This window comes from Neodiprion lecontei, chromosome 2 (genome assembly GCF_021901455.1).
Source record: "Neodiprion lecontei isolate iyNeoLeco1 chromosome 2, iyNeoLeco1.1, whole genome shotgun sequence".
Classification (NCBI taxonomy): Eukaryota; Metazoa; Arthropoda; class Insecta; order Hymenoptera; family Diprionidae; genus Neodiprion; species Neodiprion lecontei.
The window spans coordinates 7066638-7085868 of NC_060261.1; the positions used below are offsets into that span (position 1 = coordinate 7066638).

Genomic DNA, 19231 nt, shown 5'->3' on the forward strand with positions numbered 1-19231 from the left:
CTAATGCTAAAAACTATACACCGGGGATTGTAGACGTGAGTACAGCTACGAGTGACATAAGATCATCTTCTAACATCGGTGAAACAAAATCGCTTAAAAAAATGGCATTAGACAAGTCTGATTCTCAACTTCCTGACTGTAATAATCTCTTTAATAATGATCAACGACAGCCAAAAAATTCATCACCAGGTCCAAAAGCGTTAGATGCAATGTCTGTAGCGTTAACTCATAAGTCCGATCCACGTGGTTCTGCCAAATCCCTAAGTGCCTCAAACTCTGAACTCCGTAAAAAAGATAAATGTATAATATCGTAGTATAATTTGTGTTAGAGGTTTAAGAATCAAGTTGAATACTCATAGTTGATGTACATGATGAAAAGTATTTACAAAAGTTTTCTGTGATTTTTCGTAAATTACGATTTTGAGTTTTAATATCTAATTTTCGATTAGTAACATTGTTTGGAAGATTTAAATAAAGTATATTACGTAAAATATGGCTGATGGTGATGAGAGACTTTTTCAGACAACCCAAAGGCTGATAAAATAAGGTAAAAAGAAAAGTTTGCTATAAGAATGGAGTGTTGTCAAGACTAATAATGCATTAACACTGATTTATTAATTGTATGCGTTTGTTTGGACTAGTAGTGCTTCTGCTCACACCAGCATTGATACTTATTGGTCTCTATAGACTGTATAGTAACTGAACCATTACCACCAGTCCATATTTTATTAATATCTGTACAGTACAGCAAGATATGTCAGTTCAGTCAATCAATCAATCTCTGGAACATCTATTTTTAGTCTTCAAATTTTTAAATATTGTGACAAGGAATTTCAAAATATTACACCCTTGTAAATTTCTAATTTGAAAGGTAAATGATACACCCTTTTTTTCATAGTATAGTGACATACATTCAAAAGACTTCAAAACGAATACTGGAGAGTGGTTAAATTGATCTGAAATGTATATATATACTAATTCTACAGTGTCTCCCATTTTAATCAATCAACTGCAGTATCTGCGGAATTGATGATAATACCAAACATTTACGTTTCATGTAAAAGTTCTTGAATTTCGAGCCGAGTATCTTACACATGAAATCAAATTTTTCTAGATGACAGTGTTTCCAAGATTTCACACACGACGGCTTTCAAATAAATTTGCATGTTTATTATTTTTTGTTACCGGAGGATAAGTTTAAACAAATCCAACAATGTATAACAATGCTATGAAATTTCCATGTAATCAACATGATCCAGTTTCATGAATTTCAAATTGTTTACCCTAACGAAATAACTATGTTTCTTGTGATACCAACAACTAATATTTATTTTGGTTACCCAAGTTTCTGCAATGCCTTTCGATTCTTCTGAAATTCTTCGAAAACTTTTAATCTGGTTTCGCAAGCAGTTTTTACCTGCAGAAACTTTTTACTATACACATGACCTCTGCAAAACCATGTATATCTTTTGTGGTTAAAAATTTTATGGATCTTTGATACTCCTTTTACACCATGGCCTTCTGCCATTAATAAATGTACTAAATAATCTTCTATACTCACCAAGTGACTGCCGTTGAATGATGAAACTAAGATCCCCTGTATGATAAGAGTACCTCATAACAAATTAAACTGTGTCTATTTCTCCTATTTTGAAACTCCATATTTGATGAGGATGTCGTATTAATAAATAATTGTCTCCAGGTGGCTTCAGATGACGACTCGGTTGAAGAGAGTGATGAAAACTCGGCAACAGAAATTTCAACAGACTCTGAATTCGAGCATGATGGTACAACTCCTACACAACACGAGATACCAGAGATCACTATAAACGATGCATTTGTCCGAAAAACTAGAGGAAACTACGTGGAACCAATAACAGTTCAAGTGAGGAGCCACGTCATATCTCCAGTTAATGGTAACTTGAAAGAGAACAAAGGTACAGGTGTGCAATTGGAATTCTCTAAGATTAATGCCAATAAGGAATTTGGTGTTGGTGCAAATCAAGCCAAGTCACACATAGTCCAATCAAGTCCTAAAATAGCTTCACCTAGCCCACTTGTCAATCCCAGAAAGGGTGACTATCTCCTGAATCGCACACATTCTACAGAAGGTATTGCGTCAAAACTCTCTTTGGAACTTAAGAAACGGTATTTACTTGGCAGTTCCGCGCTGACTGGATCGGTCATGAAGTCAGGTTCGACGTCGAATGTTGACACAAAATTGAGAAGCTTCACAGACATCATATCCCAACACCAAAAACTATTGAATCCAGCTCCTGAACCCAGTCCAACAATGCAAGCATTTTTACAAGGCACAAATAAGTTGCGATCTAGCAATATTCAGCTTTCCCCTCTTTCACCATCTACTGTGTTAAATAGTTCACCTTTCAAAGGGGCTTCACCTGTTCAATCTCCAAAAATACTCTCGGATATTGAATTGAATAAATCAGCAGATACATCCGATGTATCTAAAGTACCTCTGCCAGACTTAATAAAAGAAACAAATATCATGAAGTCTAAAACAGACCCGAATATAGTCCGCAAAGATTCTCAGAATATACCTGATCGAAAAATAATCGCACAAATAGTCATGACTGAGGTTCCTAAAACTGTAGTACATGCCAATGAAGATTTGATGACAAACTTGTGTAAGAAATTAGACAGAAATATTGAAGATGGTGACCCAGCATATGAAAATATTGAGTGCCGACCTCGAAGCCCATTACATGAAACTTCAATCATTGTACCGAATGTAGATTGGAGACAAAACAATAAGGAAGATTGTAAAGAAACTGAGACATCTGACGACTCAGAAATGGATAGTGATTCTTTATCTTGCAGTGGAACGGAATTTGAAGAATTACTTGGAGCAGTGGAGCACGCCGCAACTAATTTGTCACCTCCCAGATTACAAATACATAGCACTAGCGGTGAGTTACTGCTTGATGAAGAAACTGGTAAGGAGAAGCAACTTGAAGCTGGTGTATCATTTGAACCAGATTCAATTGAATGTGTTCGAACAGATGAGAGGGGAGCGGTTAATCCACTTGTAAGTAAATTGTTTGAGACTCATTCATTCAGAAATGTAAAAATTCCTGAAAGAGATGAAGGGCTGAATAATAATTTAAGTTACTTGGATCCGAAGGATGGAGGTAAAAACACTTTGAGTAATTGTAGTAGTCCAACATCTGCCAGATCAGGTGCATCTAGTGAGCATGACGATTCCGAGGAAAATGATATCACAACAGCAGCTCTTACAGAAACTGAATTTTCGGAATGGGCTCGAGATGGCGAAGGATTGGTTTCTGAGGATTTACGTGATGTTGAGTTTAACATAAATCCAGAATTCATAACCACACGCAGTAATAGAATACACAAACATGTGAGTGTGCCTCACGATACTGTTTCAGCTAGAATAGCTAGAGAAGAAGATCTAACTGATTTAGATTCTGATTGTAACAGAAAAAGCACAGAAATTGAGCTTCCCATTAATCAAACTTCAGAACTTCTTGCCAACGGTGAGAATATAGATTTTATGGATACTGATAATGAGTCCTTTCTGGATGACAGTTTGCAAGATGCTACCAATACAACATTATTGAAAAATAGAGGGTACATCGAATTCGTGAATATCAAAGAAACAACTCCCATTCAAATTTCACACATATGTTCGTCTGAAGCCCCAATCGCAGAGACAGAGTATGACCATGAATTGGGTTCAGATGATGACCAGTACAAGGACGAAAATGTCATAGAAATAAATCCCATCACTATGAACGACATTAAGGACAGATTAAACAGTACCATTAACAAGAATGTGAAACTCGAAACCTATCACAGTCCTGCGAGTGAACAGAATGAGACTCCTGAAGAATGTGTAAAGAAAGAAGTTTTTCAATCAATGGAAGACGATAGTTTGTTAGTAGCTGAACCTGCTGAAGATACTACAACTAGTGAAATCATAACTGTACTCGCCAGTCCTATAAATCCGCATCCTTCGACAGCTTTAATGAAGACAGAAAGTAATGATAACGAACCGCTGAAACAAGTTTCTCCTTCGCATGATGGAAATAATCCTGATTATCTGGAATATGTGAAACGTTTACAGTCCAGAATTGCAGAGTTCAGCAATGTAAAAGATTCTATAGATGTGAGAAAAGGTAGAAGAAAAAATTCAAAGTGTTCGGGACATTTACGCTCGCAGGAGATGATTGCAGAAGAGGTAAAAATTCAAGAAGCTCAAGGTAATAACAGTTTTAATTCACCAGCAACATCTCGTAAACTTGAAGAAATCACAAGAGAACGATCTAAGCAGAAATATCTTATACAGGATATATTAATGGATAAATTACAGGCTCAGAAGTTGAAGTCAGCTGAGAAAAAAGCGAAAAGAGCTGCCAGAACATTCTCATTTAGTCCTGGTACCATTGTATCTCCTGCAAAACCATTGAATGTTCTTGAATCGTCTCCTGTGCCACTGAAATTTATGCCGACATCTACGACAACTCCGACGAACAGCCCGGTTCATACTACTTTTGCTGAAGCGAAAAAAGCACTAGATTTAGAAACACCAGTAATGTGTATTACACCGAAAAGCACTGTTGAACAACTGAATTTTGAAACGCTGGAAAAGCAGACAGGTCGCGAAGCTTTTACTCAGAAGTTCCTAAATTCAGAAAAATCTGTTGCCCAAAGATCAGAAAGTGGAGTATCAGAAGCTCCTCAGACGACAAGCAATGTATATAGTAGTGAATTCGTCACTCCTACAGCTCCACCAAGAATTAAACACGAAGAAGCTAAACGGACTGCCGAAAAAGCAAGACAAGATGCTCGTGCTCGGGCCAGACTCAAGAGTGATGAAGACTTAGGATTGAGTCCTGAAGATAGAATAAAACAGCTAAGAATGAAAGTGCCAAGAAGACAGCTTTCCGTGGAGGACAACAGGGGAGCTAATGAAGAAGTGATGCCTGAAGTGAGAACGCGGCATTATAGCTTTGGTTCACTAAGTCCAGGGAAAAAATTGCAAACTAGCAAAAGTACTGACAATGTGAAGGTGTTTACTAAGAAGGTGAACACTGAGACTAAAGTATCTGGAAATGCCAAGTCTATGGATGAACTGTTGCAGTCCTCAGAAGCTAAATGCGAAAATGATGCAATCGTAAGCAAGAGAGACAAGAAAAAATCAAAGGATCCCGAAAGAAGGAAAAGTATTATTCAAGCAGTATCAGATTTCTTCAAAAAAAAAGAAACTTCAGTATCACCGCCAAACCAGAGGGATAAATTTTCAAGGTTCAGACTTCCTTCGAAGCTTAGGGATAAAGGGAAGGTAAACGAAACAAACTTGCAATATAGCATATACTTGTCTACCTTGAATGATATATTATGGGTTGTTTACATGTTTCAGTTGTATAAATCATATTCGGATGGGTCAGATGTAAGCAATATATAATGACTAGTCATTCGTATTATAATCTCTTTGTCCACATGTACCTGTATATTATATTTTAACGCCAGGTACTGATTTGATTTTCGTTGCAAATTATGACACTTGTGCTTCGTTGTTCAATAGATAACAGACTGTATACAATCTTCAAAATTTTCCAAATTGGAATAAACATTGATAAATCTTTCTCGATCTAGATCAGTTGCATTCACTATTTCATATATTTAATTAATTTAATTAATTGTTATTTATTTTTAAATTCCATCCTATCAATTACTCATCTACTTTTTTTATATTTATGTAAGATATTGGATTTTTTTTCAGTAGTTATCCACGAAACTGTTTATCATATATCACTAATGAATTAAATAATCCAAAATGTTTTCCAAAAGAAGTCGAAACTAACGCTATCAGCTGTTCGAGTTGTATTTTACCAGAAACAGTGTACAGTCTATTATCTAGTTCGATCTGTGTTACTGGCATGATTTTTAAGTTACACATATACCAATTTTCTATGATGAGTCTAACTTCTTTGTGATTAAAAATAGAATCGTAATACAAGTACCTTTAAAAATGTACAGTTCTAAAAAACAAAAAATAAGGTATTGGACAGAAAATGTTTTAGAATTTTATGCAACGAATCAGTTAATGGAAAATGCCACTTATCATAAATTTGACAAATTTTAGAATAATACAATATCAACTTCAAAGCCATTTATGTAATATTGTTCTCGCTTTGTGTCATACAAATCCGTAGCGCCAGTTAATCATTTCACCACGTATTCGGATTCTAATTAATATACATTATTTGCCAACAGTTAAGTACTTTGCTGTGTTGAATTCACTATTCTTGGATCGAAATCATGAAAAGTAGATAGTGAATTATTTTGTTATTCAGCTCCTATTGTATTATACAGCTGTGACACATGAAAGGAAAATTTTTGATTTTTTGAGCTGGTCATTTTTCATATGTAAAATTTTAACTACTATGTCAAAGCTGTGTATGTAGATGTTTCAGATAGTTATTCTACAATGAAAATATAATTATTCAGGGTCTCATTTCAGTCGTATTTCATATGATTCGTCACATATTTCAAGCCATATCATATTTTGTCAATTCATCATTTATGCTGAGCCATTTCATTTCCAACGGAATGATCGCAACAATAATTATTCTTAATCTGCATGCTGTATTGCGATAAAACATACCGGGAGTTTTATAAAAATAGATAATATACCACTCTAAGACGTAAAACGCAAGTTATATTTAATTATCCAAGTCCAAATATTGTTCCGCAAGACGAATCTTGAAAACAACTAAAGAAATTGCAACAATCGGTAAAAGGAGAACTTTAATTCGCTACATTTTCTGTAGTGTGTACGCAGCACATCATACAGAACAGGTTCATATGGCTTTTAGGACAGTATAGAATGCACCACGATGTACTTCTGTGGCTAACCGAATGCACTGTTGTACATTATTAACCTGCTGTCATACACTGCAAATTTGATCCCAGTGAATGTAGTGAAAAATTTTTCAGTGTTTTGAGGTAAAAAATTTGGACCAGTCGCATCAAATGCTGAAACATCTCTGATATCATTCGATGTAATATTGAGTCAGTTTTTTTACTCTTTTCTTTGCTTACTTGAAAAATTTTTAATAATTGTCATCTATAAAAAAGAATGTAAGATCTTCATATTCTTCTTTTGAATTTTGCCGCATAAATTTCACAACAATAATTTCATAACACAGAATTGTGCATCGCTAATCTGATTTCGTAAATTGACTAGATTTTCTGAAATAGACATTTATTTTCAATTGCAGGATACTTGCACAGGAGACTAAAAGAAATTGAGCTTATTGAAAATAAATCATAAACAGATTATTAAGATATGGGTTTGATTGATATAAAAATTCATTTTTAAACACTGAGTGTAATGAGATTTTTCTATTGCATGAATGTTAATTCACATTCGAGTGATTTCTAAAAATCTGTATCATTTTCTAACACTTCAATGTAAAATAATGTTTCCGTTCATTCGCTAATTAAAACGATGTTAATGTATTCCAGCTTGACAAAGAATCATTTCATAAGTTGGATAACAGACCTAAAAGTGTTTGCGAAGGAATGTTGATGGGGAGTTTTCTTGATGGAAGTCCGCCATTGGTTCCACCCCCGCCAGTGCATTATGCTCTCCCTACCTCACAGTTGTCAGGTACGATTAGTAAGAGCTAACAATATTTATTAATTTTATTTACACCATTAAAAATTCTATTATGCAATCATTAAAAAACAAACAGCAGAAAATACGTTGTCCAAGTGAAATATAGTTCTGTTGGTGGTATGTAATAGCGGATAAAATAATCATTATAGCTCTCTATATCCATCAATTTTTTGGCAACTAACGTATGTTTCTAATTAATGTGATCATTTTGCAAAAATCTTCTACCGTAAAGGAAACGGAGTTCATCAGTTTATTATTCAAAGCCATTGCTATATCAGTGGTAAATGCTTTTGGCCGACATCAGATTGTAATACATGTGTACTCCAAACAGATGATACTTTGTCTGAGGAAGACTCGAAAACTACGGCTTTGTCGATGTCGCAAACCCATCGAGTGTCATTACCTGAAGATTCATGTCACAGTATGCCACGTAAGGAAAAAACTGCTAAGAGACAAGCCAGGCAGACACAACTAAAAAGGTTCGTAACTGCTCTTCATGGATATACAGACTAATTACGTATGTAAGGTTGAACATGCATGTGCCACAGTTGATATGAAACATGACAGAAGAAGTGCATTAGTCGCATAATTATTTATTATATTGCTAATAATTTCAATGGCTTCAAAGTTTGTTATTCATCATAATTTAGGACATTTAGTCAATTGTTAAAAAATTTTTGTGCTACAGATTACGAATGGCACAAGAAATCCAACGAAAATTGGAAGAAACTGAGGTAAAGCAACGAGAACTGGAGAGCAGAGGTGTCAGTGTAGAAAAAGCTCTACGTGGGGAAGGAGGTATAGTGTACAAGTTCTTTATTGGCATGTTCAACAGAAATGAACATAGTATTTGTTGTTTATCTGTAACATTAATTGGTTTTCTATTTTCAAGATCTATATCACATATATATTATATCGCTAAAAGAATGAAAGTCCAGATTTAATTAAGTTATAGACTGTTAAGGAGATACGGCTCGTTGTAAAACATGCAGGAATTCTATCAGTACAGTTGACATTTGATAGCTCCCTCAAATTGTGATATAGTTGCTTCATAGCTGATTCACTAATTATAATAATTAATCAACTGTTGTAGAGGTTGACAGTAATATTTATATTGTAGAATGTATGGATCGAGAGGAGGTTGATTTATTGCGTGAATGGTTCGACTTGATGAGAGAACGAACGGAATTAAGAAGATACGAGAAAGAATTACTGGTACGAGCTCAAGAATTGCAATTAGAAGATCGACATGAACGTCTTGAACAGGAATTGCGTGAACGCTTAGCTGACGATGGTTAGTATTCCTTCATTTCTCTCCCAGAATTACATCAAAAGGTGTCCAACATTTGACAAACAGTAATCCACGAAAATATGTGAATTTCCTGAACAAGTTCTAGCAATATAAAATTTATTAGCTAATGTTCTCATTCTATCTCATGAAAAAAGTATATGTATATCACAATAGCACGAAAATCATTTGGGTGCTACTGACAGTCTAATACTTATCTATTACATTCAATTGTTTAAACCGATGTTAAATATTGATATCTTTTTCAAGAAGTTTGCATAAATTTGTAGGATTGTTTTTCCTGAGTGTGAAAAAATAGGACGCAATAATTTTACAATGATAAAGTAAATTGCAGAATTGATCAGTTCTAACTTGAATAATGATTACCTGTTTGTAGATGGAGGAAAGACAAGCGACGATGTGAAAAAAGAAGGAGAAATTCTCACCGAGATGCTGGAAATTGTAGCGAAAAGAGATTCTCTAATTGTTCTACTGGAAGAAGAGCGACAAAGGTGGCGTAGACCCTCGTGCCCAACACTCACTGCACCTGCCACAGCCACTGTCACCTCTAACGGCATGACTAATATTTCTTTGATAACTCCTACTGCCTCAATTTCATATACCTTCATCCTCCTGGCTATCCTTGTCGCTTACCTGCTTTCGTTTAACATTGTAGAATTTCTTATTGGTTCTCACAGAGAATCATTACTGTTTCTCACGTGAATGCAATTCGTATTGCTTATATTTTTCTACTGTTCACATGAACACCGTAGTAACGTTTCGGTAAAGAAAGAAAATTTTTCGCTACTGCACCAGGCTCTAGATAGTTAGAAATCACCTTAGAGAAGGTCGAGTTATATTTCTAAATGCTTTCGCATTCATGAATTTTACTCTCCATCATGAGCATAAATTGTTAAAATCATTATAAAAATTTTACCTAGTTTGATCTTAAATATCACAGTTGAGGTTAATTTAGCAGAACCATATTTTAGGATCATCTTGGCAGTTTGAAGGTAAAAAATCACCTGGCTGAGTAGTGACATATCTTCTTCTTACTCTCCATACTTGCTGTAGAAGTGTAGTAGTAGCAAACGCACGGAACGAATGTATGAATGTTATCTTTCAGACGATCCAAAGTGCTTGATGCATTAGTTTGTATGAGCATTCTAGTTTTTAGTTGTGACTTACTAAAGGGTTTGAGGTTTTTATCCAACTAAAGTTGTGATTGGAAATAATTTTTTATCTGACACGTTTTTATATGGAGATTAATAATGTAGATATTTTTCGTTTAATTTTTTTTATTTTTTTTTTTTTATTTTCATATTCATTATTTTTGCAAGTTCATAAAACAGTAACGAAAGGTATGTCACAATTACACAATATGTATATTAGTGTTGTGATTTTACCTGTGCGAAGTTTGTCGATTGCATGAATGGGCAATAGGGTGGTTTAAAAAAATAGATTTTTTTCACCCTCACCACCTCCAATGTTAGTGTTTGATAGAAAACAATCTTTTCAAATGAGGAGCTCTTTAACTCAACTCTAATAGGTCGCGACTTTAATTTTTATTTCCCATTCATTTAATATGGGAAAATAAAGAAAGCTTGACACATCAGATTTAATATAAATTAGCTTCATATTTTTACATGACTTAAAACCAATTAAGATAGTTACTTATGCGCTTGTTAAACAGTAATTACTGATTACATTCTAAAGATCATGCAAATCAATACTACGTACCTACTAGAAGGTAATATTATTGTCTGTATTATTCTAGAGTCCAAACGTGACTTGATAGTAGAATATTGTTTTTCATTTATTTATTTATTATTATGATTTTTTTCTTTTTTGTACTATTAACTTAAATTTCATTTCTTTGTCATGATGATTCATTTTTGTTACATCTGTGATCTACGAGTCAATTACTCCATTTTTTTCGATTCAAAGTAGAATTATACCTGGAAGCGTTAAATAGGAAGGATAGTAATTTTGGTAAAATTGCATTAAAGGACATGTGAATTAAACGTGTGAACTAATTGAATTGAATTACACATATTATTTGTTACGTAGTTCATTTCAGTTATACCTGGGAGATACAATAAATACGAAGTAAAATAGTAAATTTAAATGATGTTCAACGTTAAATGGTGGTTAATTTTTAACAATGTGAATGAAGTACATGATCCAGAACATGAAACAGAAGTTATTTTTTCAAAGGATGAATTTTAAACGAGTTTGTGTGTAATGTCTGAGTACAAGAAAGGTGGAAAAGTGGTCTTCAAAATGAGCTGACGAAGCGTGACTTGACATTAGATCGCTAGATAGCTGTGTTTTGCAGCAGATGGAAATAGGAAGATAGTATGAGCTTACCGCCTGTCTACCTTACAGCTATATGAGTAGTTCAGGTAGATCACATTCGTAACATAGTGCCCGCCGAAGCATTTTTTGATGGAAAATCTGCCAACCGAAAATTTCAAAAAGCCCTTAAAGTAAAACTGTTCAAGTATACGTTCAATCGGTTTTTTTTTAATATGTTTGTCGACTTTCTTTAACAAACTCAGTTTCTACAAACAATTGTAATTTTCCTGAGTGTGCCTTGTTTTACTTCAAATTAAACTAAAATAAGAAGCCAAAACTCATTGAAAATATTTGAGTAACAGCTTCTTTTAAAGCGTTGAGTATGTCCTTTCTAACTCTTTTCCAATTTTCGGTTTGTGACTACTATTCCATGAAACTTTAGCTATTGCAAGTTACAAACTCACGTGAATCATTCGATGAAAACTAAGTATTTGGACAAAAGAAAACGATTGCTTCTAGATTTGCAAATCCGACTTGTAACACACTTTTGCTTTGAAAACGATGCTCGGATATTATTTGAATATCATATTAACAATTTAGGAAGGATAGTCTGCAAATATTTAATCCATGTGCATTATGCGACACGTATTCTATATATTGCGCGTACGATTTCAATATTCAAAATATATTCAGTACTGTATGTATTTTTATTGTACACTGATACATGGTGACTGACAAAATATTATTGATCTTAATCTTGGCATCATTTCTATGTATGATTGAGAATCGAGTTTTAATAAACGAAATAGAAATTTGCCATGATTAGCGGGTGACCAAGGAGCTATGTTTAGGAAGCTCGATAATTGTAATATATTTACATTGGGTATATTATGCATATTTTCATCAACGGCACAAAATGCTCCGGACGGTGCTTGGCCGTAATTTCGTTGATTAAAAAATGCTGTCATATCAAGTCTGAACCATAAATTACATTGATCATCACGATTTTCGGGTAAATCTACTTTTTAAAAATTATTTCTTTATTTATATATTTCCTAATTGGTATTATGTTTGTCCAAAATGATAGCTTTGTGTTTTATTAGTAAATTCATACTGATGAACACCGTCATATAAGAACAAACTCTGATTACCATGACTCACTAACATGACATAACAATTACACTCAGATACTAAATAGACAATGGGCAGAGGGTAAAGTAAAAATTTGGCACATCCTGATTTTGTCATGCACCTCTACAGATTGCATTTCAGACATATTTGGTAAGCCATCAGTGTTAGTTGACGATTGTATTGTTGAAAAGTTTTATAAAGAAATGTTTCATAGTGAAAACGATTAATTTATACAAGTCGAGAATTAATAAATTGAGAAGCTTTACACTGATTACATAATTCTCTGGAACATTGTATTTGTAGTGATAAGAAAATTGTATTTTTTTTTTACATAGATTGCCCTGCCTAGCCGTTCTTTCAATGTAATCCAGTTTGGTGCACTGAATGTCGTACAAAGTATACATAAAATCTCAAACTTTTATCTTTCTAAAATTTTTTTACTCTAGCTTTGATGTGAGATACAAAACTTTCATAGTTTACGTACATAGTGAATTACTTTTGATTTCAATTGACGATCAAGTACGTACTTCAATAAAACAGTTGTGTCCACTCGACTATTCCTATGGTTTTGCTACAAAAGTTTATCTTTTTGTATTTTATATTATTAAATCAATATAATAGAAAGAAATATTATTTTCAATATCAAACGTATGATGAAGTATCAAAATGAGGGGTAAAAGTGCCAGCAAATTTACAATATGTTGTTATAAAATAATGAGTGCTGCATGACTCCAGTTGCTTAGGACTTTGTTAATGTTTGGTTTTTTTTCTCAAGATTCATATATTCTTTAACACACATATATTTACATCGTGTATTAATAATTGTTGTATTTAAACGAAATTATTAAATGCGATCAATCTATCTCCAATAAATTGGTTTTCGTTTGCAGGTATCAAGACGAAGACCGTGATCTGGAAGCTCAAATGTTGGTTAAAGGACTAACTCCTTCCAAGAACTCATCCTCTCCATGAATTTACAATGCCAAGTACGAATTGCTTCTCTTGTACCCGGAAGCAAGCTATGTTAATCATTTTTGAATTTATGTAGTTCAATCTGATGACATGATATTTGGCTTATTTATGTGCTCGGAAAATAATCACAATTAAACCTCAATGATTGTGACCAGATGAATTATACAAATTTATACAGCAAAACATGCATGCAATATTTTTATCGATTATTTTCACAAATCAAGTAAGAAGAATCGTGATATGTATATTCTATATGATAAGTCTTAAGAATCTATTTTTCATGTTCGTTAATAGACTGGGATAATTATTAGTTTATAATTTTTCAAAATGTACCGACTATATTGAAATGTAAATAGGTCACAATGGACAGTCTAATTTTCATACTAAAATGGCGTTATAAATTATTTCCAATTTTATATTTAAATTTTGCGACATATTTCGTTACAACTGATGAAAATACAGACGTACGTGTGAAGCATGTCGCAATCTTCACTCATTACTGGCCTAACCAGTGAGCAAAGGAATAAGGGGTATTTACTTGCTGGCAGTGAAATTTTTAAAGCAATAAAATAGAAGTTTCGAGAGCATTTTTTTTCAGTTTAAGACTGGTAATAATGATCCATATGCGGATCCTATTATACCGATTTCATTTATCAAAACTAACTTCCGTGTTGACAGCTCTCCTCTTGCAATAATAGATGTCATTACTACAGAAAGTGAAATTAAACAAAATTTACACAAGTAAATAAAGACCCACTAGGAATAAAATATATTTGTATTGGAATAAGATGTAATACAAAAGGCGAATTCAGTATTTGTGGTCTGTTAGCTCGATTTGTTTTGCGTAAGTATTTTTTGATAGCAAAGTATCCACAGTTCGGAGTAAGTGGACTTCCATTTTCTGTACGATATGAACCAATGCTTTTATTATCTGATGATATTCAGAAAAGATATGAGGTATTATTTTTTAAATTGAACAACTTCGAGGTCAACATTTTGATTTGCAGTTCCCTTATATTTTATTCTACATATCGAAACGACCTTTCACGATTTCATTTGAATTCTCAGTTTCAAAAGGATTCCGTTTTATGTTCTCGCCAAAAATATTAACCAAACTATTAGCTCTTTCATGAATTTTAAGGCACACAGGTATTATTATGAGTCGATAATTCGTTACGTTTTTGTTGTTCATTGGGTGGAATGTTCTCTTAAAAAGACGAAAATTATAAATCACAGCGATCTGTTTACAAAATTTAAATTTGAGTAAATATTAAAAATGTAACGAATACAAGTGAGCTCATAATAATACTCGGTTTAAAATTCGAAGAACAGCTAACAAACAGTGCAACTGATATTTTTTGCAAGATTATACAACTCACGGTAAAATTTTTTGTGCGTTTCAAAAAGGAAAAAGTTATTGGTTTTGATATGATGTAATTTTTCAGCATTACATGTACGAAATGTAAAACTAGAGGTAAATAATCATGCATTTTGTTTCATCAATTTATCATTTTGATCGAAAATTATATTCATTAGAAAAATTGTAAGTTGCAATTTTTTGAAAATTCATAACTGAAGTGAACATTTAAATAAAAATACCAACAAATTATAAAGTCCTCTTCTATAAAGATGTGAAGATTGTATAAAAGCAATCGGATACAGAGAAAATTTGACCTTTCAGAGTTGTCTGATTTCAAGAATAAGGCCCTATTACAAGATTGATTCAAAAAAGTCTATTCAACTTGGCGTAGATGCAATGGAATCCCTATTCAACTACAGTTTAATAAAGATAGTTTGTTACAGTATACAGTTGGAATTCCAAATTTCAGTAACAAGTATATTTTTCATTTTGATGAATGCCAAAAGCAGTGGAATTAAATTATGGTTAATGATTGATAAAAAAAATGGGCTACTTTACGGTTTATAAATAAAACTATGACTATACATGCATATGTATATTCAGCCCAAAAGAAATAACCGTATAGTATGCGAAAATGTTTAATCGATATAATATATGCGCATTGTACGTAGAATACACAGAAATCAAATGCCTATTTGAAGATGTGTACGTACGTTTGATGTCTGGAAATATGTATATAGGTTGTATACAAAACTGCTCAACGAGAGAAACACTAAATTCATATGATAAATACATTATAGCTTCGCTGAATGATAATTCATTTATAACCTTCTAAATTATCATAATTTGTGATTATATTGAAATTGGATTAGCCAACAGAATGGTATTTTTGGTAATCTTGATGAGATATGTGCCTCGTATCTAGAACTCCTTTGTGAAAAAATATGCCTAAATACTTATGTATATTTATCAATAAAACTTGAGAATGCTTTCTAGTTGTAGGTACATAAGTTACTGTGAATAATGGAATACTTCAAAGATAGTTTAAACACTTTGCTATGTAAACTGCAGGAGATGAATAATTTTTTATACCTGCAATTATTATAACAACCTTTGAAACTTATTGATCTCTTAAAATTTGTACTTTTTTCAGTAATATATTTCACTGATACTCTGCATGGATCAATAATCACAGTCGAATTTGAAAACTTTTACACGTGATAAATAAGTGACAAACAAAACTGCAGATCGAGTTAGATACATAGTCTGCTTTGTGATCGAATTATCTTATGGAAATAACATGGGGAAAACTTTTTTTGCTCTTTGAAATTTTATAAATTGTTGACTACTATTCAGATCATCTTAGAGTTGATATAGAGTGCCCAAATTTTCGTGGAATTTTTTTCGTCAGTTTGAAAGTGTTTAAGCTTCACCTAACAAACGGGCGTTTCGATATAACAGAATGGAATATATATCAAATTGCTGCAACGCTATCGAAGAACGATATCATCGTCGAGATTCTGGACATTTCTTAAATCTAGTAATATTTACGTGTTTTAGACTTCAATCTTCTTACATCTATTTTTTTCAACAAAAACAAAAAGTAGAATGAAATAACGATTATTGAGAATCGGACACAAGATATCATTTTTGGTACGGCCGTTTCGAAATGACAAATCGCGCATATTTATTCTAGTTATGGAACGACCGTTTCGAAATGTCGCATGTGCGAGCACATATTTCGGAATACGTCTAATAACTTATCGGTGACTAATCGTGTATTCGTGGACAAAGTGAAACAGAGAAATGAGATCTAGGCCGGTATTCATAGTCAGTGCTTAAGACCGGACTCGAATAAGACGGTCTTATACGAGGCCTTAAGATGGCGTTTGGTTCCATAGACGTCAAACAAGACGGTCTTGAGACGCGGCAAATAAGACGGTCTTCATCAAGTCGGTCTTATTCGAAGCGTGCTTACAAGGTTGCATAGTCCAGTCTTATTTGAAATAAGCATGGTCTTGAGCACGCAACGTTTCATAGTCAATTAACGCAGTCTTATTTACGTATCTTGATCAAGTCGAGTTCGGACTGCACTTAAGCAAATGCTTGTTGCCTAAATATTACTCAATTGTTCTGATGCGTACGAAATTGATAATTACGAATTGTTTGGAAAATATTATATTCGAACAATATAAATTAACAGGAATAGATTGTGAAGGAATGTTTGGGAAAGTGCAGCTGGGACGGGATTATTTACTGTAAAAGGGTAGCAACGGAAACTTGCAATTGAAGTAGAGGTTATGAGAGCATTCGCTTTGAAAAATTTGTGAAGTGAAGTGAATAGTGAAATTCTACTGACATGGCGAATATGCAAGATATGTTTAATTTCTACGATCAGATCGAAGAAATGAATAATATGATTGTTCAATGGTCAACGTTGGGCCGAATGACGAAGACGAGGGTGAAGTACAGCGAGCTCCGAAGAGATACATCAGAGATGGTCAAAACCCGTTCGAGTTTTATTCCGAGCAGGAGTTCAAACGGCGATTCCGATTTTCAAAGGATGGTATTATGTACGGAATACTACCTAGAATTGAAGCTGCCTTAGTCAGTGCCAATAATCGTGGTCTACCAATTCCACCTGTCATGCAATTATTAATATGTCTACGATTTTACGCTACCGCTAGCTTTCAAGTAAGGATCATTGTGATTATAATTCCTGACATTCTACTGAAAATATAAAGTGATTTCATTGCTTCCTGTGATCATGGAATAAATGATTGCTAATACATTTTGTACTGTACAGCTCGTCAACGGAGATCTGATGACTATATCGCAGTCTACAGTATCGAGGATAATACACAGAGTATCGGCTCAAATTGCATCATTGATTCACGCAATTATCAAATTTCCTAGTACGGAAGCTGCTATGATCGCAAACAGAGATCTATTCAGACAACTTGGTGCACGCAGGGAGGGTATCGGTTTACCTGGCGTTGATGGCGCTATCGACTGCACTCACATTCGATTATGTCATACGAAATTTGCAGACCTGCAGGAGGTTTATAGGAATCGTAAGGGATATTTTTCCCTCAATGTACAGGTATGTCGCGTTGGTGATAACCGTTTACAAATACCATAAGTTGCAATTAATTTTATCTAGGATACAAATAAACAATACTATTCTATGAAAATCGGTACTTTTAATTTAAATGATACCACAGGCAGTTGTCGGACCCAATATGGAATTCTTGGATGTGGTTCCGGAATGGCCTGGAAGTAACCATGACAGTCAAATATTCCAAAATTCACGAATTTACATGCGGTATCATGAGAGACAACTTACTGGAACCCTGGTTGGAGATGCCGGCTATCCGTGCTTGCCATTTCTGCTGACTCCACTGGCAAATCCAATTACAGATGCTCAACAAAGGTAAGATAAAGATTATCGCATTACTTTAGATTTCGATAAGTAGTCATAAAATTGACAAAGTATACATGTGTGAATTAACCAAGTCGGTATCTTGATAGGTATAACAACGTACAAAGCAGAACAAGGCAAATTGTTGAAAGAACATTTGGAGTTTGGAAGCGACGTTTTCCTTGCCTATCCCGAGGTTTGGGAACCAAATTGTTGTGCTCTACCACAATTGTTGTAGCTTGTGCCGTACTACACAATTTATCACTAACATTGGATAATGCTCTTCCGGAAGATAATCGCATCGAGGAAGAAGAAGCGGATGAATTGCCACTTCAAGCACCGCATTGGCAGCCTGGAGAGGGTTTTGCAATACGCGAAGCTCTAATCGAACGGTTATTCATTTAATCAAAATATATGTATATCAAGTTAATTTAATTGTAAAGACTAATTGATTTTAGAATGAATATACTCCAAATATTTAATAAAATTGAATTTAATCTGTACAAACAGTTAACATTAGAATACATATTTTACTCATAACTTATCATTGGTTCTCATTTTATTTTTAAACCCCTCACTTACTCATGAAAATACTGATATGTACGTAATTGTACTAAGCGTCAGTCTTATAGTTACGATAATACTTATGAAAATTTGTCTACGTAAAAATATTCAGTACATTATAAATACAGCCAGTAAATAGAACTAAAGTTGCTCTTTTGAACTTTGAAGATCAAAGGTTGTCCCTTTCACGCGCATTTTTTTGCAAGTCTGCACCGGGATTCCTTTTAACATATCAATACAATTTATTTATCAGTAACCGGTATAGAGATTTACATAATGATATAGGTTAAAATATGTGTATATAAAAATTATATACACATAAACATACACTATAAAATTCTTTTTCTTCTTCTTCGTTTTATAGCTATACACCCACTACAAAAAATTGTATGCGATTTGTTCCCGTTTTTTAGTTCCTCTACGTGGCGCTAACGTTGTTGTGTTCATAAACTATAAAAATACTCAAGAGCTGCATGCCTATACGAATATCTTGCACAGGCTGAGAAATAAAATCCGAGCATCTTATTG

General features: G+C 33.6%; 2 protein-coding genes and 1 long non-coding RNA gene across 12 annotated transcripts in view; 2 read left to right on the forward strand and 1 right to left on the reverse strand.

Annotated features, from left to right (window-relative positions):
• The window catches only part of LOC107227000 (F-actin-monooxygenase Mical), a 40618-nt gene extending 24905 nt beyond the window's left edge, over positions 1–15713 (forward strand). For 6 of the 10 annotated variants that reach the window (XM_046731949.1, XM_046731948.1, XM_046731953.1 and 3 more), the window contains 8 exons: positions 1703–5326; positions 5405–5434; positions 7516–7669; positions 8001–8148; positions 8358–8467; positions 8790–8963; positions 9355–9531; positions 13277–15713. In XM_046731949.1, coding sequence (XP_046587905.1) covers positions 1703–5326; positions 5405–5434; positions 7516–7669; positions 8001–8148; positions 8358–8467; positions 8790–8963; positions 9355–9531; positions 13277–13329 — 4470 coding nt within the window. In that variant the 3' untranslated portion in view covers positions 13330–15713. The remainder of the gene's footprint in view (positions 1–1702; positions 5327–5404; positions 5435–7515; positions 7670–8000; positions 8149–8357; positions 8468–8789; positions 8964–9354; positions 9532–13276) is intronic. The other 4 variants (XM_046731955.1, XM_046731952.1, XM_015668013.2 and 1 more) reach the window with 4 other exon arrangements.
• An 835-nt stretch (positions 15714–16548) lies between these two features.
• LOC124292874 (putative nuclease HARBI1) lies at positions 16549–18679 on the forward strand. Its single transcript, XM_046731327.1, has 4 exons — positions 16549–17412; positions 17525–17821; positions 17943–18151; positions 18250–18679. Exons 1-4 carry the CDS (start codon positions 17146–17148, stop codon positions 18542–18544), a joined length of 1068 nt encoding a protein of 355 aa, XP_046587283.1. The 5' UTR covers positions 16549–17145; the 3' UTR covers positions 18545–18679.
• LOC124292875 lies at positions 18668–19091 on the reverse strand. The gene is made up of 2 exons (XR_006902823.1): positions 19032–19091; positions 18668–18924 (listed from the first exon to the last, which is right to left on the reverse strand). It is a non-coding gene; the product is annotated as an uncharacterized LOC124292875 (long non-coding RNA).
• Between the last annotated feature and the right edge of the window lie 140 nt (positions 19092–19231).

Excerpts from the sequence above, each read along its gene's own strand:
- LOC124292874 (XM_046731327.1), top strand. The coding sequence starts at position 17,146 with ATGGTCAACGTTGGGCCGAATGACGAAGACGAGGGTGAAGTACAGCGA. Across the intron at positions 17,413-17,524 it reads ACGCTACCGCTAGCTTTCAA|CTCGTCAACGGAGATCTGAT; the intron begins GTAAGGATCATT and ends TGTACTGTACAG. Across the intron at positions 17,822-17,942 it reads ATTTTTCCCTCAATGTACAG|GCAGTTGTCGGACCCAATAT; the intron begins GTATGTCGCGTT and ends ATGATACCACAG.